Consider the following 27,442-nt stretch of genomic DNA (forward strand, 5'->3'; position numbering starts at 1 on the left):
GCTTTTTGTTTTAATGTTTGTTTTGTTTTTGTCATTTTAAACAAATGAATTTCCCTGGAATTTAACTGAGTTTCCTATTGTCAAATTTGGTATAATGTATCTTATTTTTCTTAATGGGGTACACAGAAGTACAGTTTATGAGATATATAATCTTATATTTGAAAGATTAACCAAAATAAGCTAAATTTTTAAAACTGTAAAACTGTCTAATAAAAATTGCTTTCATAATTTTTGAGGAGCAAATATTATTATGATCTAAAATACTTAATACAAACTCTCACTGTTGGCATTTAACACAGATGATATGAGACATAAAGAATCTGCTAAAATGGTTATGTGTTCAGAGACTACTAGCCCTATAAACTCAATGGACAGTTGTACTGAGCTGGTTGTTTTCTTCTTTGGGAAGTATACAAGTACATGAATATGTGGGTTAAAGTCCTAAAAGCCTGGATTTTTCCTTATTTCTGGCAGGAATATGACCTAAATTTTGTCTGTTGAAAATGTCCTTGTCCCTAGCTATGAATAGGGAATATTGTTACAAGGAAGGAATAAGAGATTAGAATTAGTGCCAGTGGCCTTCCATTGCCTCACTGTGTCAGGACTGCCCAGCGGTAGCCACCACTTAACTAGGCTTTGTACTTTTGGCCTTGCTTCTACAATAGCTACATGCTTTCGCAAACTATTTGGTAACCGTTCAGGAAATGTTTTTTCTACTTAAGGGCACAAAAACAAGTTTCAGTTCTTGTATGACTTATATAATCACTCTTTAGAGTGGTAGGACAACTATTAGCAGTGTGTATCCATACACTGCAAGGGCAATTTATGGGCTCTGCATTTCCTGAGTAATGATAAGGACCCACCTACAAAGCTCCAGGAGGTCAGAGACCTCATCTGGTTAATTATTGTAGTATACCAATTCTTCGCTTAGTGTCCCAGCAAACATATGCAATAAATATGTATTGGATTTTGGACATGAATGCACTAACATGTAACAGCCACTATATGACTTCTCAAATCCTTTAGATTTTTGGATCCTGATTGCTTTTAGTGTAGATTTTCCTTAGGAAGGAAGAGAACTAAAAAATTATGACACTAAGTTTTTAAATTCAGATTAATAGGAGGTTGGATTTTCACTAGCAAAAATGAGGAAGTCAGGAGGAAAGAGGTAAGGTTTCTACTGTGGTAAATTGAACCTATGAAATGCTATGGCTTTCACATTTTCATAACTACAGGTTGAACAGGTTGTGTCACTCATTAGATAACTTTGTATTTGTTTGAAAAGCACAATGGTCCCTCCTACTGGACTTTGAGCTAGCTCAACTTTTACCTAACAACCTCAGATTATTACTGGAATACCTCTATGAAGAATATTCTCCAGTTTTCTTTAGAGATTTTGGCATATGTGATTGATTTAAGCTTCCGAGATGGCTGGAAAACTTTTTACTGCTCTGCTTTTGTTTTTTGTGAGTCTGGGAGAAGGAAGGAAATCATTTCTCCGTGTTCTGAATATAGAAAAGACAGAAATACTATTTTTCACAAAGACTGAAGAATCCGTCATCGTAAGGTCAACTTACAAAGATAAACAGCCCAACTCCAGCTATCTATCTGTGCAATTAGATGATCTGAATATGCTGCAAGTGGTAAATGTGACCAAGACCTTATCGGATGATACAAACTTTACAATAAATCTGGTGACAGATGAAGATGGAGAGACAAATTTGACTATTCAACTATGGGATTCTGAAGGTAGGCAAGAAAGACTCATTGAAGAAATAAAGAATATCAAAGTCAAAGTGCTCAAACAAAGAAAAGATAATCTTTTCCAGGCATCAATGCACATCAACAGGAATATCCTAATGCTTATTCTGCCTGTGGTACTGTTAAACAAATGTGCATTTGGTTGCAAGATTGAACTGCAGGTGTTTCAGACAGTTTTGAAGAGACCTTTGCCAGTAATTCTTGGGGCAGTTACACAGTTTCTTCTTATGCCATTTTTTGGATTTCTTTTGACTCAGATTTTGGCATTGCCTGAGGCACAAGCATTTGGATTTGTACTTACCTGTACATGCCCAGGAGGGGGTGGAGGCTATCTCTTTGCTCTGCTTCTAGAGGGAGATATCACTTTGGCCATTTTGATGACTTGCACATCAACATTGTTGGCCCTGATAATGATGCCTACCAATTCTTATATATATAGTAGGATGTTAGGGTTATCAGGTATATATTATATTCCTGTTTTTAAAATTATGTCAACACTTCTTTTCATTCTTTTCCCTATATCAATTGGAATAGTCATCAAACGTAGAATACCTGAAAAAGCAATCTTCCTGGAGAGAATAATTCGACCTCTGAGTTTTATTTTAATGTCTGTAGGCATTTATTTGACTTTTAGAATGGGACTAATGTTTGTAAAAACAGTTAACCTAGAGATGCTACTATTAGGTGCCTTAGTTCCTGCTTTGGGTCTGTTGTTTGGGTATTCCTTTGCTAAAATGTCTATGCTGCCTCTTCCTGTTTGTAAAACTGTTGCTATTGAAAGTGGTGTACTCAATAGTTTCTTAGCCTTTGCCATAATTCAGCTCTCTTTTTCACAATCTAAGGCAGCCTTGGCTTCTGTGGCTCCTTTTACAGTGGCTATGTGTTCAGGATGTGAAATGTTACTGATCCTTTTGGTCTACAAGGCTAAAAAAAAATGTATCTTTATCATAGAAGATAAAAGAAAAAAAATTCCTTTGGTCTAACAAAGCATTACTGAACTCCTACTTTGGGTAAGGGATTGTGAGAGATCAAATAATATCTAAAATGATGCCTGTTCTCATCCTACTTATGATCTTCTTTAAAACTTGACATTAAGGGGGAAATTTTATATATAAAACCATGTGTTAAATTCCCAAAGAGTAGAACAGACTATCCAAGAGTTCAGGGAGGATGATCACTTTTTATAAACATTTGAAAATACTTGATAGAGTTGAATTTGAATGTTTTGTTTCATTATGGTCTCTTAAATGGCAAAAGCCCCTGTGTTGGTTATGATATATCCTAAGTATTTATAGAAGGAATATCAAAATAATATTTATTAAATGCTTACATAGTTCATGAAGATGTGAATTCCGATTTGGTTTTCTTACTGGTTTCGTAGAATCAACTGGTCTTAAAATAAATGTAGCTTCTCTGGCCATAGCTGTGCTGCTGCTTATCTTCCCCATTTGCCCGTCAAGCACAGGGTTCCCTTTCTTCATCTTTCTTCCCTGTTTTTTATATTCAGGAAATTTCTTGTACTATCTTTTTTATCAGTCTCTTTTCCATTCTAATTACTATCACTTTTGTTCTGTGCCCTATTGCTTCTTCCCTAATCCTTTGTTAAACTGACTTTTGGCCTCCATGCACCCTCCAGTTTCTATCAGGTTAATTTTCTTACATTCTAAATTTCATCATGTATTTTCCATGCTATAAAACTTTTTTATCTTTTGAATAAAGTCTGTATACTTAATGAGGTATTTATTGTGCTCAATAGCTGACTTCACTCTAGCTTGCCAGTTTCATCTCTTCTCCCTCTTCTTTACAGATAGCCTTTACTCCAGCCAAACAGGATGACTTGATAGCTCATGAATATGACTTTGTTCTTGCAATACACCTCATCTGTCTAAATTTTAAACACTCTTACAGACCTGGCTTAAATATCACCCTTGTCGTGAAGCTTTTGCTATACCCTTTGCTACCTGGAAGCAAAAACTTCTCTAAATCCTCATCACAATTTTTTATACTCAGTACTTAGCCTTGACAGCTGTTTGTGTTCCTGTTTTGTCCTTTCTATTCTGCGTAAATTCTTGAGCGTTAGAATCAGAACCATAATATATAGACAATAATATAATATCACCAATATTCATTTTGATATTCCCCATCATGTCCACCTCATTTCCTATGTGCTTACTTAAATAAAGCTGAAGCACAGACTAGGACCTGAATGAATAATGTACATATTTTTATAGCACTTTTCAATTATCAATGATAATTTTTAGAATCTAGTTCCAACTTGCATTCTTCCCCAAAGAATGTGGGAATCAAGAATGGGAAAATGTTACTCTAAATAATCCTGTTCCCCCATTCCCTACCCCTGTAGTTACAGTACTTATTCTCCCTATAGCCCAGTTTCCTCATGTAAAAAAAAAAAATGGAGATAATAGTGTGAATTCGATCGGGCTATCATAGGATTAAGTGAGAGCATACATACAATGTACTTAGAAACGTCCCTGGGACATAGTACATGGTCAGTAAGTGTTAGCTGCTATCATTTTTTTTTAATCAAAATTTAAACTTTTGAATCTGATAGATCTGCCATTGATGTGAAATATCAATCTGATAACTCTATGGAGGGGAAAACATTTTTTGTATAGTGTTATTTACCATTTACACATAGTATTAGAATTTTTGTTTACTTTGCCAGCTGATAAAACAATCAAATTTCTTTTTTCTCTAATTTCACTAAATCTAGTATATGAATACCAAGATTTTTAAAAGATCTGGATTGGCATGGTGGTAGATAGCTGTTACTCGTTTTATAAAATTATAATTGCCTGCATGGAATATTTTGCTACTGACTTCTTTACATAGATATCTGTTTGGAAATTTATAGTATAATTAAGCTTGCACAAATTAAACTTACTAAGATTTTGACAAACATTTCACTTATTGGAATACAAGAAACTGCCTTTTTTTGCACCTTATCATTAACTTTGTGACCTGAGCAAAATACTTCTCTGTACTTCAGTTTCAAATCTGTACGATGAAGAGATTCAGCTGAGGCTTAAAATCTTACTCAACTGCCTAAGTCTCTGGTTCTGGTATAAACTCTAGGACCTAGCATGGTGATGGGGTAAGGAAGGAAGGTTCAGGTTGATGAGCATAACCACTTAGAGTTGCTGCTTTCTAATTAAGACAACAACTGAAATATAAACTTGAGGTTGGGGACTCCATATTCTTTGAATTCCCTACAGTTGTTAGTACAATGCCCTGAACAGAGTAGGTACTTAGGAACATTTATCAAATTACTCAGCAATACCTATAAAGGTCAAAATCATATACTCAAGTCAGACTATTTCTGTGTCCAGTTCCAGTGCTGTTACTAGTTGGGTGACATTGGTCAAGTTACTTAACCTCTCCATCTAAATACACGCGGGAAGTGGGGATAATGACAGTATCTGCTTCATGGTATTGTTATAAGGATTAAATCAGTTAATATGAGTAAGATCCTCACAACAATGAAGTATAGTAAACTCAACTGTCATTCTGTGCAGATTTGAATGATTTTACAACTTAAAAGTGGCAGCTGTGAAAGTGCATGAATGGAACTTGGAATATATTATTATTATATATTATTATATATTCCTACAGTAAATCCTCAATACCAATAAGTTCCTGAAAACTTGGACTGTAAGCTATAAGAAAACCAGGTCCTGGAAAAATGTTATTTCCTTCAACATCAGCTGGGATTCTTTTTTCCACATAAACATTTAAGGAAACAATATGGAATGAAACAACATTATTTGAGTACCTGCTATATGGTGGAATACTTTTAGATAGTAAAATTTTTAAATTGAATGAAAAAAAAATTTAAACTTTTCTAACTTGAATGAAAATGAAGTTACTCAAATTAAGAAGAAGCATAAAGCAGACAGTCTCATTGGTTGAGTTCATGTCAACTATTCTACACAGCTATGATTAGTTAGAAAAAGATCCAGAGGCAGAGGGGTAAGCTATTTTTTTTTAAGTTCCTTTTCAACACTTAAGAAAGATGATTCTAATGAAGGGATTAGAGCAGGGTATCCCAAAATATGCCACCTTGGCATGTGGATTATTTTGAGTCCAAGGCAATCAAGACACAAGAGGCTAAAGAAAAACTTACCTCTCACTTAACTACCTGAAGAATTTAGATATGGGACTAGGGCTAGAAAAGACAGTGATTAAAAGAAACAACTTTTTATCTGAATGACCTATCTATATATAGGGTAACAGCTAATTGCCAAACATCTACTCCTTACCTTCCCATGAATTACTCTCCTCCCCTTTTAAAGCCCTATGCTCCTAATCCACTCCTTAGTTAAAGATGGTATATAATCCTGTTCCTTTTCTGCTTGTATTTGGAACTCATCTTTTAGGTCCCCATATGGACAAAATTAATTTTTTTTTCTCCTGTAAATGTCATATGTCAATTTTATTATTAACTCACCAAAGAATCTAGGAGAGTAGAAGGAAGCTTCTTCCTCCTCTATACTATACCTTGTCCCAAGAATAAAAATTCTATCTGCAATTCCAATCTATTATATCAAAACAAAATCTTGTTAGGTATTCTGAGATTCTTGCCCTGAAAGAATCTCTGCACATTGTATATGTAAATTTTTACCATTTATAACCAAAGTTCATTAAGCAACCATTAATTAAGAAAGTCTTCATATGTGGGTTCTGGATTTTTTTTTTTTTTTAGTGAGTTACCATTTAAAAGAAGCCATCTCCAGAGACTAAGAGACCCCAAATCTCAAGATAACCAGACTTGCTACCTAAGGAATCACCATGGTTTTCCCTCTTTATTATGCAAATACAGGACAATTGACCACTTTGGGAATTGATGACCTGGCAACTTTGTGTTTTGACAAAAGCCACCATCCTTCTCCAGAATCTCTTCCCTATTCACTCTGGTGCCTGGGGAAGTGTTAAGGGCATTGTATCTTACCTCCACTTTGAGGTTCTGCATAATTAGAATGACTCATACATAGAACTTTAGCTGATAGCAAAGGGTATCAAAGTTTTCCCAAGAGATAACTAACCATTAGGGGAGTCTAGAAAATGACCTGGACATCATTCCAGAGAGCAGATTTTGTCCTGGTAACTGCCCCCTCCAGACCTGTCAACCACCATAGCATAACAGATAAACTTTGGGATTGGAAAAAAGGCTATAACTGTGACTCGCTTTAAAAATTATCCCATTGTGAAGCCAACAGCACTGTACCTGGTGCTGAGTCTCTCCAACCATCTGAACCACTCATAGCACTGGACAAAAATCTGGATTGTGTGTCACCAGTGTGCAACATTACCAAAACTGGTTTCAGCACTGGGACACCTTGACACTAGAAGATTCTTCATCTCACTTTCAGTCAGCATTTAGAAGTTGAATGACCTCTGGACTGGAAAGAAACCCTGAGTTACTTGAGGTAGGGCATAAGGCCCTTAGAAAAAGACATTGAACTTCCTTCTCATTTGGTTTTGTTTTGAAGGAAAATGATATTTGATCTCTTATTTCACATTGCTTACACGGATTTCAGCATCTTTGCCAAGTCAGTGGGATCATGTTCATTTAAATGAGGTTTAAAGAGGACTGATGGCATTTCTTCAAATGCCTGGAAAATTTTGTTTACAAATCAACACTTGTCATTGTACAGTTGGTAAGCTTTTTCTTTTAAGATGATCAGCAATGAAGAAACAAAAAGCTGATTTTCGAGGCTCTTTTAATCATGAAATATCATTTACCAGACACAAGCAGATGTTCACATCAGATTTAAGGCATTGTGCTTTAGAAGTTTGAAGACAAAGTTCTGATTCTGTGGTCTGAGAATTGACCCCACAATTCATGAACTCTTTTCATTTGCAACACGTTGGTGACAACATTGTGTCTTTTGATCAAACTAAGGGAAGCAATCACCAAAAAATCAAGAAACTGAATAACCCACTTTCCTAGTCCTACTGTGGCAAGCACAGCTTTATATCTGTACAATGGTTTTTGCATTCTAATAGTAAGTCTATATAACCATTATGTCAGACTTGTTATTTCAAGAAGAGGATGCACTCCAAGGACCGCATACTAATCCTCGTGTCTCATATAATACAACCTCGTGCCATAGATTCCCTGAGTGTGGTCTTGAGTCAGTGTGTCCACTCATTATTCTTGCTGCCTGACCTGAGGACAAATTTCTCTGAGCCTTAGTTTCTTTACACGTGTAATGAAACTAATCATGCCTTCCTAACAAAACGGTTGCAACCTTTAAGTAAAATAATACATATAAAAACAATTGCCCAAAGCAGGGTAAATGCTGGATAATTGGTAGCTGAATGAATTACTTAGAACAGGGAGAGTTGGTTCTGGCCATCATTTATCTACCTATTTATTTCAGCATAGGTTTGTTATAATATATAGTAAATAGCAAATAAAAGTTGCAAAATCAAAGTAGTGCCTGAGTAGTGCACCTCCAATTTGTTTGAGACCAGTGTGGAATAAATGAGAGAAAGGAAAACGGGAAAGCAGGAGGATAAGAAATGGGTGAGGAAAGGAATTTAAAATTTTACGGAAGAAAGTGAAGGCAGGAGAAAAGCATCCCAGACCTGAAAGAGGAGGCCAGAATCCGGCGGAGCAAGACCGGGCGGGACCGGGTAGGAGCCCCCTCCCGAGCACACCTCCGGGCGGCTTGGGGGCGGAGCCTCGAGGTAGTCACGCCCCGGTGGGCAGGTTCGTAGGGCGGGACTTCCTGTTGGACTATTTCTCCTCTCGCTCCGGAAGAACCGAGCCACGGATCCCCCCGATATCCTAGCGAACCTGACGCCTTCCAGCCCAAGGTGAGATCTGCATTCTGCAAGCCCACATCGGCCTTGGGGCGGGCTCGGCGTGTGCAGCGGGCCAGGGCAGCGCGGGGCGACCCCTCCCTATTCGCTGCCTGAGTGGGGTGGGCGCGGTCGGAGGTGGGGGGGTCGGTGCGCGCGGTAGGAAGTGGGGGAGTTGGTACCCAGGGACTGAGGCCGCGGCCGGGGCCCTTCCTTCCTGCGGGCGTAGCCTGATCCACCGCCGCTTAGTGACACCAGAAATAGTCTCCACTCTAGGTAGCGGTTTCGCCTACGCGATCTCACTGAACCCTTGTGACTACTTAAGTAAAATAATGACCCCCCTTTTCATTTTACTGATTCCGAATGTCAGGGAAACTTGGCCTCTTCCCAGAGTCGCGTATTGGGTAAATGATGGAGCAGCGCCCCTAATTCCCTGTTGTCCATAGTCGCACTGCTGGGGACAGGTGCCAGACGAAGGGGAAAGTGGCCTGGCTCCCACGCCCAGGAAGGCTGTGATCAAGACAGAAATCATTGGAAATGTTTCGGGTTTTTTTATGTCTTTGAGTAAATGAAGTTGAATAAAATAGGTCCCTTCCATCAAGAAATAAACACATATGGGTTGAGAAAATACGGCATGCGCACAGATCACCAAGATGTAAAGAAGGTACTCCTGAGTGTCCTAAGAATGAGGTACAAAGTTTTAATGACTTTTCCAGGGAAAAGTCCCATCCAGGGATATCCTGGCCTTCCCAATGCGTCTTCCCTTCTAAGGAATGTTAATCAGACTCAGGATTCAGTTTCTGCCTTCTTAGATGACTTAGAGGTTTATATCTGCAGGACATACCTCTTCTCTAAAGTCAGGATCATATATTCAACTACTTGTAGATTCCATCTCCTGTTGGTAGCACAAAGACCCCTCATTCTCTTTTGGTTCAACTCTTAAAGTAAACTTCATGTCTCCAAGTCCCAAACTTGACTCTTCTGTTGCTCCGTTTCAGTAAATGTCATCGATATCCATTCAGTTGCTGTAGTGGAAATCTGAGCAGCATTAAATTCTTCCTCTCTTTTGCATATCCCATATCCATTCTGTTACGAAGACCCCCAATAATACCTCCCAAAGTAAATATCTCTTCTCTTGATTTTCTCAACTTGTTTACCTAACACCCCCTTCCCATCCACCTCTTTCCCACATCTCCAAAAGCCCTTATTTCCTTTCATGTTCAAGCCAACCATCATGTCTCCTTTGGACTTCTATATCTAAAATCTAAATCTCCTTATTTATCTATGCTCGTAACTGATCTACCCACATTTACTCTACTCTCTGCTCTCCCCTCAACCCTCCAGTCTGTTCTTTTCTATAGCCACAGGATAATATTACTCCTCATGGCTCTCAAATTAAAATCTTAGATCTATGGCCTGTCACAGGATGATCCCTGGCATCGCCAGCCTCATCTCTCCTTGTTTCTCTTGATCCCTGAGCTGTTACAGATAAGTCTTGTAGTTACTCCTTCTTGTACCAGACAGGCATCCTGCAGTTGAGTTAATGCCTAATCATGCCCTTAAGAAAACCTGTATCCTAAGACCAGTTCAAAACTCCGGTTACATGCTTCTCATTACACTTTTCCTACTTAGCTTTTATTACATTTGTTATTTTGCAGTGTAGTCTGTGATTCTTGAATAGTTTATTCCTCCCACTAGAGAGTAAGTGTGAACCAAATCCCTGTTTTTCCTTACAGGTTGCAGTGTTTAGCATATAGTAGGTATTCAGCACATAGCTATCAAATGATTAAACAAGTGACTTCTGGGTGGGTAATCCCTAGAAGAAAGGGTCACTTTTGAAGAGTGCACCTTGAAGATATCAGTGCTGTTGAGAAGGTGGAGGTATGAGTGAATTGAGCAAGAAAGCAAACTTATTGTTGACAACATCAGTTAAAAATTTGTTAAATTTAGAAGAGAGGATTGGGAGTAAATTAGAATGAAAATAGAAGAGTTTGGAAACTATTCTTAAAGCACTTTAAGCAGTTCTGTAACTCAAAAAGGGGCTTCCTTATTACATGCTTTTAATGTTTATACCAGAAAAGGCATTAGCAGAAACAGCTCACTGTCTTTTGCCCTCACCTCAGTTATAAAGGAAACAAAATTAGGGTTACTTTATAAATGAATGATGTTACATTTTTCTAAGTCTGATAGCTTAAAAGACTGTACTAGGTATAGAGTTTCAGGGTACGATCAAGCTGGTGATTGAGTTATCTTAGTTTTCAGAAGTCAGAGGAAAGCTGAACAGTTCAGAACACAAAAATATGTTGTTTACCTTTCATAAATGCTGGGAAATAAATTTTTTTGTTACTTTTTTTAGTTCTGGAATTTTCTTTCCACAGAATGTGAGAGCAGTGGATTTTAAAATCAGAATTGTCTTCTGATTTCTACAACCTGTTTATATAACATTAGGCAGATTATTTATTTCTGAGGTCTAAGTTTTTCATCTTTACAGCCTTATTAAAAATTTACGAATGTATACCATGGCATGCCCTGACATTCAATTAGTTTACTAAATAATGTACTTATGTGTTCATTTTCTTTCCCTACAAAGCTACTTTTATTTCAATATTCCCATTATTTTTTCTCTTATTTTCACTTTTTTCTCCACCCAGTATACAACTTGTGTCCTTTCTTCTCCATTCCCAAATAAATGTTTTTTAAGATATATGATATGGGCACTTTGGGAGACACTTTTATACAGTATTTTTGTTATGAAAATATTTCTACCATGAAACTGAAGTGATTTAAGTTAAAAAGGTTTTTTAATGGATCTGTGAGTGAATCTTGAAAAGATTGAACTCTATAATCAGGAAGAGAGTGAATTACAAATGAAAGTATTTTGCTAATTGAGATGCTTTGTGTGAACTGTTGTATAATTAAGATTTTTAGAGTTCTGTAACTGTGTTGTCCCAATATGTGTTAAATCTATTCAGAAGATGGCCGATCCTTGGCAGGAATGCATGGATTATGCAGTCACCCTAGCAAGACAAGCTGGAGAGGTATGAACTGAAGTCTTGGCCACAACTGATGGTTGTGGTCACTGTGTGGTTATCTTGTTTAAAGAAATCATATTTTGATTAAAAATGCATTTTCATTTTACTGAACTCTTTAAATGGAGTGATTTAAAGAGTTTATGGTTGCTGCTGGCAACATGGCTGCTGACTTCCCTCAGATTAACCAATTTCATGTCATTAAACTTCTTGTGATGACAGGTGTTAATCTAAAATAGCATATGCGTTTGTGTCAAGAACTTCATAACTTCTTAAGGCTTATTTTGTAAACATTGTGATAAGAAGTTTTTAAGAATATCATTAAGACAGAGTTAATGTTCTAGACCATTTTTGTACTTCATCTTTAAGTTTGATTTAAAATTACGTACTTTTTTTTCTATTTGCTTACCAAAAAATATTTTTAGGTGGTTCGTGAAGCTCTAAAAAATGAAATGAATGTTATGATTAAAAGTTCTCCAGCTGATTTGGTAACTGCTACTGACCAAAAAGTTGAAAAAATGCTTATCTCTTCCATAAAGAAAAAGTATCCATCTCACAGGTATTTTTTATTTCAATTTCACCTGAAACCTAGGTTGGAGTCAATATACCAGACAGAAAGTTTAATTGTAGATACAGTAGAAATTGACTTTAGTTAACTTATGCTGAAAATAAATTTACTTAGGAAGTATTTGCTGGAACCGTAAGAGCCAGCCTCAGGCAGGAACCTGGGAGGAAAGGCAGAGCTAGACATTGGAACCAGTGGCTTCCAGTACCACTCGTTGACTCAATTCTTGACTTCATTGGCTTTGGATATATTTACCTCATTAGCTTACAAATCCTGGGCAGAAATATCTGTTTGTTGAACTCAGATTGTTTGCCCAAGCTGAAGCTGTCAGGGAGCAGCAAACAAGAATTATTTGTCTTTTTATTTTTATAGTAAGAAAAGTGTTTGAATGCTTGGAAGCCAACATTACAAATGTTTGCCATAGGCATGATTTAGAAATTTAATATCCTTCTCTATATTGCACACTTATTATTGTGAGGAAATGGTGGAAATTGTAAGGAGTTTGAGAGGAGCTACTAAAATTGGGGTGTTATTACAGAAACAGAAATACAGTAGAAGTAATGTCATCGTTTTAAAATTTTAGCACTGTCATTCTCTATTTCCTGGTCATACCAGTGACTATTCTGGTGTTTTAGCCATTGAGGAGGAAAAAAATTTATAGCTGTGAATAAATATGCTTCTCCTAAGAAAGCTAAGAGAAAAAGAGATAAAAGGTCCTGATAATGATTATTAGGGCAATTTGCTACTGAATAAAGGAAAAAAAAAAGGTAGGAATGGAAAGAAAAAAATCAACTCAGATTTACAGAATTTACAGAATTCATGTATTTTTTTTTTTCAGAAGTCGTGTATTTATTACAAAGTATGTTTTAGGGAGACGTGCAGACAGTAATTTTGGTGGGTGACTTGCTTTCTTAATGATATGTTATCTATTGCTGCTGAGCAAATTACCATAAAAATTTAGCAACTTTAAATAACAAATATTTTATTGTCTCAAAGTTTGCTAGGGTCAGGATTATGGGAGTATTTTAGTTGCATGGTTCTGGCTCAGATCTTATGAAATTATAGTCAAGCTGGCAGACAGGCCTCAGTTATCACTAGGTTCAACTGGAGCTGAAGAGTCTATTCATTTATGGATTGTTGGTGATTTGAGTTCCTCTGGGAGCATCTTTAGGAAGCTTCCCTCAGTCCCTAGCCATGCAGACCTCTCCACAGAGCTGCTGGCAACATGGCTGCTGACTTCCCTCAGATTAACAGAGGGAAGGAAAAGAGCAAATAAGATAGAAACCACAGAACCATTTTGTGAATAGTCCCCAAAAGTTAGATATTATTTCTACCATATTCGTTAGGTTGGCTAGAAATGAGTCACTAATTTCAGACTCACACTCAAGGCAGGAATCTGCCTCTTAAAAAGAGGAGTATGGCAGAATTTTTGGAGTTACAAATCCTATCTGCAATAAATGCCCTTTATAGAAGGTGTGTGTGTGTGTGTGTGTATGGGTGTACCTTGGTAATGTCTTCTAGAATTTTGAATTCTGGTATTTTTCACATGACTTTGCGCTATAGGAAATAAAACTTTCTCACTTTTATCAATACAAAGGAAAAAGGAACAGTAGAAATGTGTGGGGTACAAATTATTGTTATGTTTTAAAGTAGACTCTAGCTAAGGAAATGCTAAGGTTTGAAAATTATTGGAAGCACTGTAAAGAGTTCATCATTCTTGCTTTTAGTTTCATCGGTGAGGAATCGGTGGCAGCTGGGGAAAAAAGTCTCTTAACTGACAACCCCACATGGATCATTGACCCTATTGATGGGACAACTAACTTTGTACACAGGTATGTTTTAAAATTTTTAATGTGGTGAATACTGGTTATATATTGACTAATGGGGCCTTATAGTACACTGTTCAGGAATTGTTGGAGACATAAAAATGAAAGCAAGCAACATTGCTACTTTGAGAACAATTAAGGAACTAATGGGCCGATAGTGGAATGTTGTCTAATTATAATGAATTTGGTGTTCAGGAGATAAAACTGAGAAAAAGCCTAGGTTTCAGCATCAGTAGATTTGGGTTTGAATAGAGGTGCTTTTTTATAGGCTTTGTGAGCTTGGGCAAGTTCATCTTTCTAAGCATCAATTTGTTTTGACCTATAAAATGGCCATGTTAATAGTCCTGCCTATAGAATTGCTTGTTGGGACTCAATGAGTAATACATTTATATAAGAAGTTCATACAGGTATGACTGGCACAAAGTACATTTATATCTGAGTTTATTACCACTGAAAGAAAGCCTGATGGAATTGGCAATGAGAGTTAAAATGAGTAATCTAATCTGATTTGATGGGACTACACATAGATGTTATATTTGAAGTTGCATGTAGCTGTAAATATGTTTACTGATAAAGAATTGTTAAAATCTATAAAGCTAATATCTAGAATCTTTATGTGATATTGTTAACATGAAAAGATGCTCATGACATACTGTAACAGAAAATTACATTGCAGCATGTATAGTGTAATACCAGTTTTGTTAAAATGAAAACAATATTAAATATTGTAAATAGTTTTACTTTTCAGTAGTTATGTTGAACCCATTTTGCCTATTTTCCTCATTTTTATTATCTCCTGCATCTGAAATTATAATCTATGTGGTTAAACTGCCCTGTAGCCATAGTAATAATTGGCTAACAGTTTATTTTCCAGTTGTGAAGTTCTAAGTTTGATGTTAGAGTTGACAAGAACCTTTTCTTTTTATTTTTTTAAAGATTTATTTATTTATTTATACAAGCACTGGGTACAGTCAGAAGCGTGGGAGGGTGAGAGAATTCACCAGAGCCAGAGCAGGGAGCAGAGCAGGCAGAAGGACCGAAGTACACTGCTGAGGGGAGCAGCGGGCGGCAGGAGAGGTCTGCGCGCCATGTGGGACCCTCCTCCGGTGGCCGGGGAGCAGCCAGAGATCGAACTGGCGCTGCAGAGGCTGCGGGCAGCTTTGCAACCCAGCGCTCAACCGCTGCGCCACCAGGGAGGCCCCAAACCTTTTTATTCTATACAATTCAATACCTGTCTTTGCCACCAGTCCAGGCTGTGGGAGAAATTACCAAAGAAAAGTCTTTTTAACCATGACCAATTGAATATTTTTGTAATAATTCTTATTGTTTGGGAAAAAAAAATTAACATTACTATATCCGTGGCTTTCGACATTCAAAAGATATAAAATGGCATGCAGTATAAAGTCCTGAGACCCTATTTTCAAAGGGGTGGGATTTCCCCACACAAATAAACAATACCAGATAGCAGATGGATGAATAATAAACAATACCAGATAGCAGATGGATGCCTAATTCTGTCACTGTCTTCCTGGAGATAGCATTAGATGCTACAGGTTGAGGGCTCTGTCCTATAAGAACCCCCTCTTATTCTCCTCCCCACCCCCCAAGCTTATTTGAGATGCTGGTCACAAGGCAAGGTTGTCACTGTGCTTATGATCTGCCTATAAATCAGAGGTTCTCACAGTCCCTTCTTTGAGTTAGATAAGTTCCTAGAGTGGCTCACAGAACCAAGAACATCTTACTTACTGCATTACTAGTTTACTGTAAAATGACAATAACCTTGGAACAACCAGATGGAAAATATGCAAAGGGCAAAGAGCTCTGTCCCAGCATACTGCTTTCCTCTAATCTCCATGTGTTGGTTAACCTGAAAACTCTTTGGAGCTCTATCCTTTAGGGTTTTTATGGAGGCTTTGTTACATTGATTGATTCTACCTCCAACCTCTACCCCCTCCCAGATAGGGTGTGTGGGGGTGTGGAGGTGCGAGATAAAGTGGTACTGAAAGTACCAACCCTCTAAATCATTTGGTTGGTTCCTCTAGCAACCAGCCCTCCTCAGAAGCTTTCAAGAAGACACCTATTAACATAACAAAAGATCCTTTTATAGCTCTCCTCACTTAGAACCTCATTGTCGGAATGAAGAATAGAGACCAAATACATATATTGGTTATAAATCACAATATCACAGTGACCTTTTGACTTTTCTCCCCTACTTTCTCAGGATTCATCTGTGGAGGTGACCATTATCAGTTTCTTTTGGTTCCTTTCAGAGTTGTATTATGCGAAGGGGAACAAAATAGGCCTCCCTCAAATGTGACAATTTGGCATGAGGATTGTTTTGAATTGAAGGTAATCAAGACCCAGCAGATTCAAGAAAAGATTGTACCTCTGCCTAAAAGAATTTAATTAGAGAGCCTGACCCAGAGACCAATGACCAGAGATAATTTTTTTATTTGCGTAAACTATACAGCAGGTCAACATCTAATACCAAACACCCCATCTTCTTGTCATCCTATGAAGTAACCTCCTTTCTTCCCTGAGAAACCCTAGGATCTAGCCCATTTCTTAACTCAAGATGGCATAGAAGCTTCAGTTGCCCAGCTGGCCCTTTTTGCCTCCATGTGGTATATATGATTAAGTTTAGTTTTAAAGATTTATTTATTTATTTATACAAGCACTGGGTACAGTCAAAAGTGCGGGAGGGTGAGATAATTCACCAGCGCCAGAGTGGAGAACAGAACAGGGAGACTGACAAAGTACACTGCAGAGAGGAGCAGCGGGCGGCAGGAGAGGTCTGTGCGCCATGTGGGACCCTCGCCTGGCAGCCGGGGATGGAACTGGCGCTGCAGAGGCTACAGGCAGCTTTGCAGCCCAGCGCTCAACCACTGCGCCACCAGGGAGGCCCCGGTGCTCTCTTGTTAATCTGTCTTGTGTCAACTTAATTTTTGGAACAAAGAACCTAAAAAGGAAAGGGGGAACAATTTTCTCTTGTACATATACCTGTAGAGTCATCCCGAGTGTGTATATAGTCTCCATTCTCCTCCCTTGTTCCCCTCCCTAATGTCCTGAGGGTTGCATGCTATACACATTGTTCTGGTAGATGAGAGATGAGACTATATGAAAAAATTTATAGACTATTATCTTATGAAATAGCATGTTTATTTAAGTTCTATCTTGGTAAATTTGTGTTTTTTTTTTTTTAAGATTTCCTTTTGTAGCTGTTTCGATTGGCTTTGTTGTAAATAAAAAGGTATGTTTAAATTTATGGTTGCTAAAATGTCTTGTGCTCATTTTCTGGAAAAGAATAAATGTGTCTCAAGCCATAGACCTGTTAAAATTATGATAATTTTTCCAGTGAAGATAATTTTGTTTTCTGAAAAGAATTATAAAGAAAAAAAACATACGAGTAACTAAAAAAGAATTCAGTACTTATCGTTATATATGTGTGATAGAGCCCTATGTGATAAGAATTGCTATGTGATAGGAATTGCTATGTGATAGGAATTCCTATGTGATAGGAATTGCTGTGTGATCTAAAATTCGTCATAAAAAAGGATTTGTGTCAGAAATGCTTAAATAGGTGTCAGTGCAGGGATATATTGAAAGACCAGGAAGAGTTGGGAATCAAAACAAAACTGGAAAAATGCAGAGTATATGTAAGAACCCAAATACTTGCTCTATCTAAAACCTAGTAATAAAATCTGTGACTATTGCTTGTCTTTGCCATTTGACTACTTGATTATCAAACAGTGAATGCTGTTTGCTAGTATATTACATATCTTCAAGGAACTTGTGATGTATTTGAGCGTCATATACTCAGAGGTAACAAATCTCTGAAAATAAAAACACAATTTAGTTTAAATTAAATCTTAGTCTCTGGAATACGTTAATCAGTGGGAACAACCAAAATAAATAAGTGAGCTTTACCATATAATCAGCCCTGGGCTATGTCTCCTGTTCTGCCTTTCAACTCCCAATTTAGTGCAAGTTAGGTGTGGTAATGGATAAATGTATTGTGTGGTGGAACTATGAAAAAAATACCAGGGAAACTACAAGAGATTATATATAACCAATTCTGCCAACAGTGGTTTGGGAAACTCTTAACAGAAAGGGTGTATCTTAGAATCTTAGAAACTGAAGGGTCTGCCAGAGAAAGAGGAAGAGGAAAGCACTTTAATCAGTAAAAACAATTTGGAGAAGAGCATGATGTGTGTGGGGAGTGGTGAGGTGTTCTTGAATGAAACCCTGAGAGTGGCAATGCTTAGGTAGCCGGAAACCAGCCAGGTTTTTAAGTGCTGAGACCCATAACTCCAGCAATGTAGAGACTATACCAGAGGTGTGGGTGATGAAAATGCCAAAATCAGAAAGTGTTTTCAATATAAAATTTGAAGGAGGAGACTTACCTGGGGAAGGAATGAGTGATCAAGTATGAGTGATTTTCACCTGGCTAATTGAGGTTTTTAGAAGACTTAGTTCTTAGCTGTGATGATGGGGTTGATAACCACAATTGTGGTGACAGCTGAATTTGTGGATAAGAAAGAACCAGAATGTAAGGATGTAGAGAGAAATGGAATAGAAGAATGAAAAGAAAACCTTGAGATGCACACCTTTTAAGAATTAATCAGAGAAGGAGGAACTAAGAAAAAATGACTCCAAGATTGGAGAACCGAAAGAGTACTACTCTCAGAAACATGGAGGATTGAGTGTTGAAGAGTTACCAGTAATGGTCAACAGTCTGCAGAGAAGGCATTTGGTCAGTAAGAGTTCACTGATGATCTCTTTGCGGGGAGTTTCAGAAGAATGTTATGATCAAGGTAGAAGCCAAGTTGTAATGGAACAGGAGACTAGGATATGCAGAGTCTAGGTTACTCTGGCAGTGAAGGAAAAAGGAGATGACATTTTAAAGGTTTAGAATGAGAGGGAAACATTTAGTGAGGAGGTACCAGAATTGAAATTCAAGAGAAGCAGGATCAGTTGATGGAACAATTTTTCAGAGAAGAATGGGAGGGTTGGAATCATAACACAGGAAGGACTCACCTTAGAAAACAGGAGAGACAGGTTTTCATCTGTGGCAGAAGGGAGAGAGGTCCAGGTGGGTGCCCTTACACGGATGGGTCGTAGTTAAGGAGTCAGTCTGATGACTTCTTTCCACTGCTGAAGTGTAAATTAGCATATTAGTTACTCCACAGTTTAGTCACTTGAAAGTATCAGTCAGTAAACTGGATTTCCTTGTTACTATCTTAGAAAATGGATTGATTTAATCATGAGAAATATTCATGTTTGGTGAAAGAAATTTGTTTTCCTTCTGCAGATGGAATTTGGAGTTGTATACAGTTGTGTGGAGGATAAGATGTATACTGGTCGGAAAGGGAAAGGTGCCTTTTGCAATGGTCAAAAACTACAGGTTTCACAACAACAAGGTAAGTTCAGTCTCAATTTTAGGCTCAGTTGGTCTGACATAGTTGTATTTTATTGCTTTTGATTGTCAACCTATGGTGTTTTCCAGTTGCTGATTCATAAATTGTTTATTTTCTCTTCAGTTTTTAATTTCAACCTCAGTTTTGAATGTGTTAGTGGAAACAGGAAGCAAGTGTAATTGAGCAAACACTTCAGACTCAGTGACTGACTAGGTCTAGGGGGCAGGAAAATGATTAATGGTTCCCTGCCTTCTTGAAGTTCATGATTTATTGTATTGCTGCTGCTTCTCAGATTTTGTCAAATTCCTCTAATCTGATGCCACTGCTGCCAGTTATGAGACAGTAAAACTGTTAGGGGTTCATGCTCTAAAAGGGGATCTTGCCATCCACACACACACAAAGGCAAATGAAGGAAGCAGATGCTTGTGGAAGATTTTTAATAGAATTGGTGTGCAGAGAGAGGCAGAGAGATAGAGAAGAAAGGATTTCAAATAGTAGTTTCCCACTAAAAGCCTCCAAATCATTTATCCCCTTATGGGCAAATATCCAGCTACATGGGTATGGCCCGAAAGTGGGGTGACTAAGATCTGAAAACTAGCTACAAGTGTAAGACACCTTCTGGAGGGGGAACCATACAGCAGGTCCCAGAAAGCTAGGACAGAAGAAAACACCCAAAATTCCAGATATACCACATAATCTACCATGAAGAGGCGCTGCCATTGTCTGTGCCAGGCCCACGAACAGCCTATCCATATGTTTCTCATTCATGTATCTCTTCTCCAGATATCTCTTTCAGGTGTCTCTGCATGTCTTTCCTCCATGTGTCTTTTCATTCCTCCTTCAGTCCACTTCCATTTTTATATCCACCATCACTCTTTCCCGTCTGCTTCCATTTAGGAAATCCAGTTCATGACATACTGAGAGTTGTATTTCAATGCATTTGTGATCTCTGCCTGGAGATGGGGGTGGAGTTTGATCAGAACATCATTCACTGGCTTGGAGTTTGCTCCTCACTATTCCTCTGATACAAACACTTAATTTGAGAGCTGATTTTTAATTCACTTTTTTTTATTGACCTCTTACACTGTAAAGATCGGAAGGTTTGTCCTTGTTTTTTTAAAAAAGATTTATTTTTTATTTATACAATAGCCGGGGTACAGGCCAGAGGTGCGGGAGGGTGAGAGAATTCACCAGAAACAGAGTGGGGAGCAGAACAGGCAGACTGACTGAAATACCCTGCTGAGGGGAGCAGCGGGCGAGACAGGAGAGGTCTGCCACGCCATGTGGGAATCTCCCTGGCCAGCCGGAATCAAACCCACGCTGCAGAGGCTGCGGACAGCTTCACAGCACTGCGCTCAATCCGCTGCGCCACCGGGGAGGCCCTATCCTTGTTTTTGAGACGTTAACATGTGAAGGAAAAAATGCATCTTAGAATTGAAGGAATATAACTTCCATAGAAATAACTCTTCCCTTCTAATAATTGTTCACTTCACATGATATTTATTATATGATTATTAGAAGAAATACAGTGGTTCTGAATATGTTCAGAACAAACTGATAAGCACACATCTCCACTGATGGGAGAGGGTGAATTGTGGGGTACACTAGAGAGTACTTAACAAGCCAAGAGTATTGAGTATATCATAAGCTTCAGTTACCATATTTCAGAGGGAATGGAAAGCATTGGATAATCTGGCACATTAATAAATGTGGGTTTAATAGGAGAGCTGCCACTTAATTTTAACTTAGTTTTATTTTAAATATATATTTAATATCTAAATTCCACTTTTTTAATATGTAAGGTATTTGCTTGCTTCCTCCTAGAGATATGAGGCAATCAGGTAAATTGCTTATCATCTATATTTTTAGGGAGATGAGCTAAGAAGATGCTTTTTTGGTTATATAAAAACGCTCAGGGATAATACATTTATTCATTTTAATATTTGAAATATTAAATGCAATGAGGATGAGGAATAAAAATGTTATTTTATTCTGAGTTACAACTGTCAATTTTATTAAACGCTAGTGATTACTTAAAATGTTTTCTTTTAGATATTACGAAATCACTCCTGGTGACAGAGTTCGGCTCTTCCAGAACACCAGAGACTATAAAAACTGTTCTTTCTAATATGGAAAAACTTCTTTGCATTCCCATTCATGGGTAAGCTATTTACATTTCTTCCCTACATGTCTAGATAATTGAACATTTTAGGCATTTTAAGGGATGAATTGTCCTTTAGAAATGAAGATTTTTTAAATAAATAGACATGGGACTGTTACCATAATACTAATTTTTTAATGTAATTTAAAAAAACTTTTATTTAAAAATAATTTCAAACTTAACAACCTGAGTTAATTTATTGTTAACATTTATCCTATTTATCATTCCCTCCCTCTCTTCCCTTCCTCCCTCCTCCTCCTTTCCCTCCCTCCCTCCAGTCTAGTGTCGGGCATTATATTTAGTTGTCATGTCTCTTTAACTTCCTTTAATCTGGAACATTTCCACAGCTTAAAAAATGACCCATTTCCTTTTCAAATTATTTCATAGAGGTATGCAAGGTAGACTCCTATAATGTATTTCCTTTTTCTCTCTATCAGTAGTTGTTCCCTACTTGTCACTTCTCATTTTGTACATTTGTGTTTTCTTCTTTTTACTTAAAATCTTGATTAAATTGCATAATAATTTGCTTTTTTTCCAGGATTTTGATAAATCAATCAGAGCCACTGTTCTCCTTTCTGTCTTATTTTCTTTCTTGTGCTTTCTTTCGGTTCATTTTGGTTTTCTTTTCTTGAGACAATTTATTTTTATTCTTTGGTTTTTATTGTTATAAGTATGTAATCTATGGATTTTTATCTGGTCATTGCTGTCAATGAATCCCATAAATTATGATAAGTAATATTTTTATTTTAATTACTTTTCAAAAATCTGTCATTTCTATTTGTGCTTCCTCTTTCTCTTAAATACTCCATGTTTCTTTAATAAAAGGGACATTCTCTAATATAACCATAACAGTTAAAAAATCAAATTAACATTGATGTATTACCTAATATAACTTTATTCAAATTTTGAATAAATTCTGATCCAAGATATACTAAAGTATAGGTCAATTATTTTGTATTGTGTGTCTTGATTTGTGTTTGTCTGTTTTTCTCATATTTAGATTTAGGTATGCATTTTTGTCAGGAATGCCATGAAATTATTGTGTTCTTCTCAGTGCCTGATAACAGGAGGCACATGAGACCCTCTTGGTTACATTAATTTTGAGCACTTGGCAGTGGTTGACCATTCCCCTCTGTTAATTATTATGTAATTTAAGGGGAGCCACTTTGACACTATGTAAATAGCAATCTTTTACCACTCCTTTTAGTATTTATTGATGATTCTTTGCTGAATTAGTTGTTTATATAATGGCTATCCAGTCCTTACCTATCAAAACTTCAGTTACCTTAGTCCATATATATTAGCTTATAGATCCAAAGAAGAGGTGCTTTGAGAAGGCAAACCTGAAATAATCTTCCTTGGAATGCATAGGTCTAAGTACAGCCCAGGGATGTTGTTACCCCTTTAGTCCCAGTACTGATATGCACACAACTTAAATGACGAATAGTTTTATTTCACCCCACTTCGAGACAACTTGTATTGTGGGGCTGTTGTCCCTGGGTTTAGACAAATAATATACATGCATAGTAGAAGATAGTAGAGGTGTAGCTTTTTTTTTAGTTTTTCCCCTCAAAATATTGTTTTGATATTTATCTTATTAAATGATTGCATTGTGAGGATCAGTTTTATCATTTATATAGTGCACCATGGTGATTAAATTTTATGTATTGTTATTTTAAAATTAATTATGCCCATTTTTCCACACTCATCCTCTAGATTGGCTCAAATTACTTCGTCAACATTTACAATAAACTGAAGTCAAGGAGGAAAACTTTCTTTGAAAAAACTGTTTTTTCCAATCTTAGTTTTAAATGTTTTTAGGATTCGAGGTGTTGGAACAGCAGCTATTAATATGTGCCTGGTGGCAACTGGAGCTGCAGATGCATATTATGAAATGGGAATTCACTGCTGGGATATGGCAGGAGCTGGCATTATTGTTACTGAAGCTGGTGGGGTACTAATGGATGTAACAGGTAAAATTATGAAACAGAAAATCTTTTTTTTTTTTTTTTACTCCACATTTCTCACTTTTTTCTTTAAATCTTTGATATATATATATATATATATGTTATACTTCAACTCTTAAAGCATATAAGCCATGTAATTTTCTGTAAAATCAAAATTACTAATGGAAGATAGAGGTTAAAAGCTAGTGGTCATATGGGATTAAGAATGGTAAATAACTAAACTTCTTCAAATGTGTCAGGAATTCTTGAGAAACCCTAGAAAAAGTCTAGATCACCAAATCTGTACCAAGAGCTCTTTGAATAGTGACCCAGGGTAGTTCATGTATTTTTTCTACCATTACTTTCTGCCTTGGGCCTAGAGAGGTTAAATACTTGCTTTGAATAGATGGTGATTTTTTTTCTTTTTCATAAGAGAGTTCTAGTTATTTTTTTTTTTTTTTCAGTCTTATTTTTCCTATATGTGTACTTCTAGTGAGTCCTGGACCTGGGACGTAACAGTGAGGGAAATCAGACATGGGGGACTGTCATGTCCAGCATGCAGTAAATCTTTATTGTCTTAGTGCTTATTATATACTATTTTAATTGCAGCAGGTGTATTATCAAAGCATACCATATAATGACAACACATATGAATGATTAGTCTACTTTCTTACTATTATCTATCTACTTCAGACAGTAGGGTGCCAGGTGGTTACTTCTCATACACATAATCTTATCGCCCCCTAGCTAGAGCTTGGGAAGTTCGCTCATTATTTTTGTTATTCTAAGATTGTGGAGACGTAGGAGCCTGAGTCCACACAGGTCACATTCTGGTGGGCACTCAATACCAGGTCCTGTCACTCAGAGGTTTTCCTCCGAGATGCATGTGTTTTCACATGCCTTTGGGACTCAGGTTAAGGCCCTTCTGTGCACTGCACAGGGTCTCTCCCAACACCTATATATTATTTTTATTGATCTATTGCCATACAACATGTTGATACTTTTATGATACACTGCAATGCCATAATAACTAATAACTTCTATAAAATAAATATCATAGTACTGGGATTAATTAAAATCTAGTCTCTTAACAAGTTTATTGTTTATAATAGAGTTTTGTGGTCTATAATCTGTCCTGTGTATCAGGGCACCTGGCCTTTTTATCTGCTACTGGCAAGTATGTATCCTTAATGTAGTAGAACTTTGATGTCTGTAGTCTGTACTGTATATCAAGTCACCAGAATTTATCTGCTATTTGCAAGTATGTATCCATAAACATCTCTGTCATTCTTCCACCCAACCTCTGATTCTTTTTTTTTAAATAAATTTTATTTTTATATTCCCCATACAATTGCAGTCCACTTATTTTGACCCCAATCCCTCCCCTCCCCACCCCCACCCCCATAGAGTGTCTCTGGTTCATAGTTTTTTGTTGATTTTGATTTTCACTTTCTTATAGTTATTCATTTTCCTGGTCCCTTATTTAAGTTTTCTAGATTCCTGCTATGAGTGAGACCATCCGGTATTTTTCTTTTTCTTTCTGGCTTATTTTGCTGAGCATGATCCCTTCCAGCGCCATCCATGTTGCTGCAGATTGCAAGTGTTTATCTTTTTTGAATGCTGAGTAATATTCCATGGTATATATGTACCACATCTTCTTGATCCAGTCATCTATTTTTGGGCATTTGGGCTGTTTCCAAAGCTTAGCTATTGTAAACAGTGCTGCTATAAACATAGGGGTGCAGGTGCTCTTTGGAATTGATGTTTCTGTGTCCTTTGGGTAAATACCTAGGAGTGGAATTGCTGGATCATATGGAAGCTCTGTGTTTAGTAGGTCCAGAAATCTCCACACAGCTCTCCATAGTCCAACCTCTGATTCTTTTTTTTTTTTTAGAGGCATGTTTTATTTATTTATTTATTTGTTTGTCTGCTTTGTCTATACATGCACTGGGCACAGTCAGCAGCGCGGGAGGGTGAGAGAATTCACCAGAGCCAGAGCGGGGAGCAGAGCAGGCAGAAGGACCGAAGTACACTGCTGAGGGGAGCAGCGGGCGGCAGGAGAGGTCTGCGCGCCATGTGGGACCCTCCTCCGGTGGCCGGGGAGCAGCCGGGGATCGAACCAGCGCCGCAGAGGCCGCGGGCAGCTTCGCAACCCAGCGCTCAACCGCTGCGCCACCGGGGAGGCCCCCAACCTCTGATTCTTAAAAGTAAAGGATAAATCTGGGTTTTAGGAATTCACTAGTGATGTGAGAAAAGCAACAAAATCAGGAAATGGAATGGAGATGGTATAAAATGTACTGGAGTCAAATTTCTTATCCACAGAGTCTCCCAAACTAGTATTTAGTAAAAACAGAGATGCTTAGAAACTCATCTTTGTATTGCCAAAGCCCAAATATTATGATTATGCGACAGAATAGATTTTTTAAAAAAGTTTACTGAAAGTATTAAAATGTTGTTGTTGGCCATGGTATGTATTGCTATACTAACTAGTTTTATAGAAATCATTTTTGTATAAGATATAACCATTTTCCTTATTTGATTTGATTCTAGGTGGATCATTTGATTTGATGTCACGAAGAATAATTGCTGCAAGTAGTAAAACAATAGCAGAAAGAATAGCCAAAGAAATTCAGATAATACCTTTACAAAGAGACGATGAAGATTAACTGCAGCAACCACACATATTTGACCATAGTTGTTTCTCCCAAGATTTGCTGACATACTTGATAGTGTTAAAAAATTTAGACATTTGTTCAGATATATAATATGGTTGGTTTAAATTGTCTTTAATGTTCAGCCTAAGATATTGCAACTTCTAAGTTTTAATGAGACTAGATATGTAAGAATAGACGAAATGTTTATATCACTGTTTAAAAAAATTGCATGTAAGAGTGTGCTTTGGGAAAAATACACGGGCAGTTCATGAGATAGGTGTCACATTAAATGAAATAATAGCAATTTAGAGTTTCTAAGTACATATGAACCTCTGAAATTTTGACTATTTGTGTACATAAGCATTTTAAATTAGAAAGCAAACTTTTTGAGAGAGGAAAAAAATTCTCTCAAGTTCCAAAAGCCATATTCAATTAAGTTTAAGACTATAATAAGTACTTCCTAAGCCAAGGGTTCTTTCTTTGTAGAGAGCCATATTTTGTTCATCTTTTTACAGGTAGCCCTTAGCACATTACCTGTCAAATATTAGACACTTCAAAAATAAGCATTGGAAAGAATATTTTGACGATAGCAATTCCTCCTTATAACAGATAATGAATTCACCATTCTGTATTTTTACTTTAAGTTTTAAAAATTATCTAGTTATCCTTTTTTCTATTTCACATTACCATGTCATTTCAATTACCATGCTGTCAGACTTTACTTATTTTCTGCAGTTAATATATTTTCTAAAACACTGCATTACAGTATTTGTTTGGATTTCTTTAAAGTTTCCATGTAAAAGAGAAGAAAAATTCATAAAAGCACTTTCATCAGATATCTGATATAATTAGATACAGCATAACATTTTACTAAGCTCAGTATTCATATTATGAAGATGTTTCTACTGATCTAATTGTACACAGATCCTGGCAAATATACTGTACTGTTAATATTGAACTTTCATTTCTTCCTAAACTCCTTATTTAACTTCACTGTCACTTTAAATGTTCTTTGATAGCCTTTGACTTATTAAACTCAAGAAAAATTGTTCTGGTTCATAGACATTTTTAAAATATTAATTTATTGCTTAGCCTTGTCTCTTGCCATGTGAACAGACTATCAAGTTTTGTTATGGTTTCATGGGAGCTTTGTATTTAATAAAATGAAAATGCTTCTACAAAGTTTTCAAGGTAGTTATTTTATTGTTAAATCTAATATATTAAATATTCAAGTACTAAGATTTGATTATTGTAG

General features: G+C 36.9%; 2 protein-coding genes across 3 annotated transcripts; both read left to right on the forward strand.

The window, feature by feature from the left end:
* Positions 1-1,241: 1,241 nt before the first annotated feature.
* On the forward strand, positions 1,242-3,092 carry SLC10A5 (solute carrier family 10 member 5). Its single transcript, XM_037503548.2, has one exon. It carries the CDS (start codon positions 1,428-1,430, stop codon positions 2,742-2,744), a length of 1,317 nt encoding a protein of 438 aa, XP_037359445.1. The 5' UTR covers positions 1,242-1,427; the 3' UTR covers positions 2,745-3,092.
* A 5,431-nt stretch (positions 3,093-8,523) lies between these two features.
* On the forward strand, positions 8,524-27,372 carry IMPA1 (inositol monophosphatase 1). Of its 2 annotated transcripts, none has more exons than XM_037504828.2 (9): positions 8,524-8,604; positions 11,562-11,627; positions 12,044-12,177; positions 13,911-14,015; positions 17,214-17,259; positions 19,321-19,429; positions 21,479-21,587; positions 23,409-23,560; positions 26,084-27,372. In XM_037504828.2, the coding sequence occupies exons 2-9, from the start codon at positions 11,565-11,567 to the stop codon at positions 26,197-26,199; spliced, it is 834 nt and encodes a 277-aa protein (XP_037360725.1). In that variant the 5' UTR covers positions 8,524-8,604; positions 11,562-11,564; the 3' UTR covers positions 26,200-27,372. The 2 variants fall into 2 exon arrangements, with proteins under 2 accessions (XP_037360725.1, XP_037360718.1); XM_037504821.2 differs by having other exon boundaries at positions 8,570-8,604; positions 11,565-11,627.
* Positions 27,373-27,442: the final 70 nt, after the last annotated feature.

The sequence above is a fragment of the Talpa occidentalis genome, unplaced genomic scaffold (assembly GCF_014898055.3).
Source record: "Talpa occidentalis isolate TD23 unplaced genomic scaffold, MPIMG_talOcc4v2.1, whole genome shotgun sequence".
NCBI classification, from domain to species: Eukaryota; Metazoa; Chordata; class Mammalia; order Eulipotyphla; family Talpidae; genus Talpa; species Talpa occidentalis.

Coding starts and splice junctions, on each gene's coding strand:
- SLC10A5 (XM_037503548.2), top strand. CDS start 1,428: ATGGCTGGAAAACTTTTTACTGCTCTGCTTTTGTTTTTTGTGAGTCTG.
- IMPA1 (XM_037504828.2), top strand. CDS start 11,565: ATGGCCGATCCTTGGCAGGAATGCATGGATTATGCAGTCACCCTAGCA. Junction 14,016..17,213: donor ACAACTAACTTTGTACACAG/GTATGTTTTAAA, acceptor TTTTTTTTTAAG/ATTTCCTTTTGTAGCTGTTT. Junction 23,561..26,083: donor GGTACTAATGGATGTAACAG/GTAAAATTATGA, acceptor ATTTGATTCTAG/GTGGATCATTTGATTTGATG.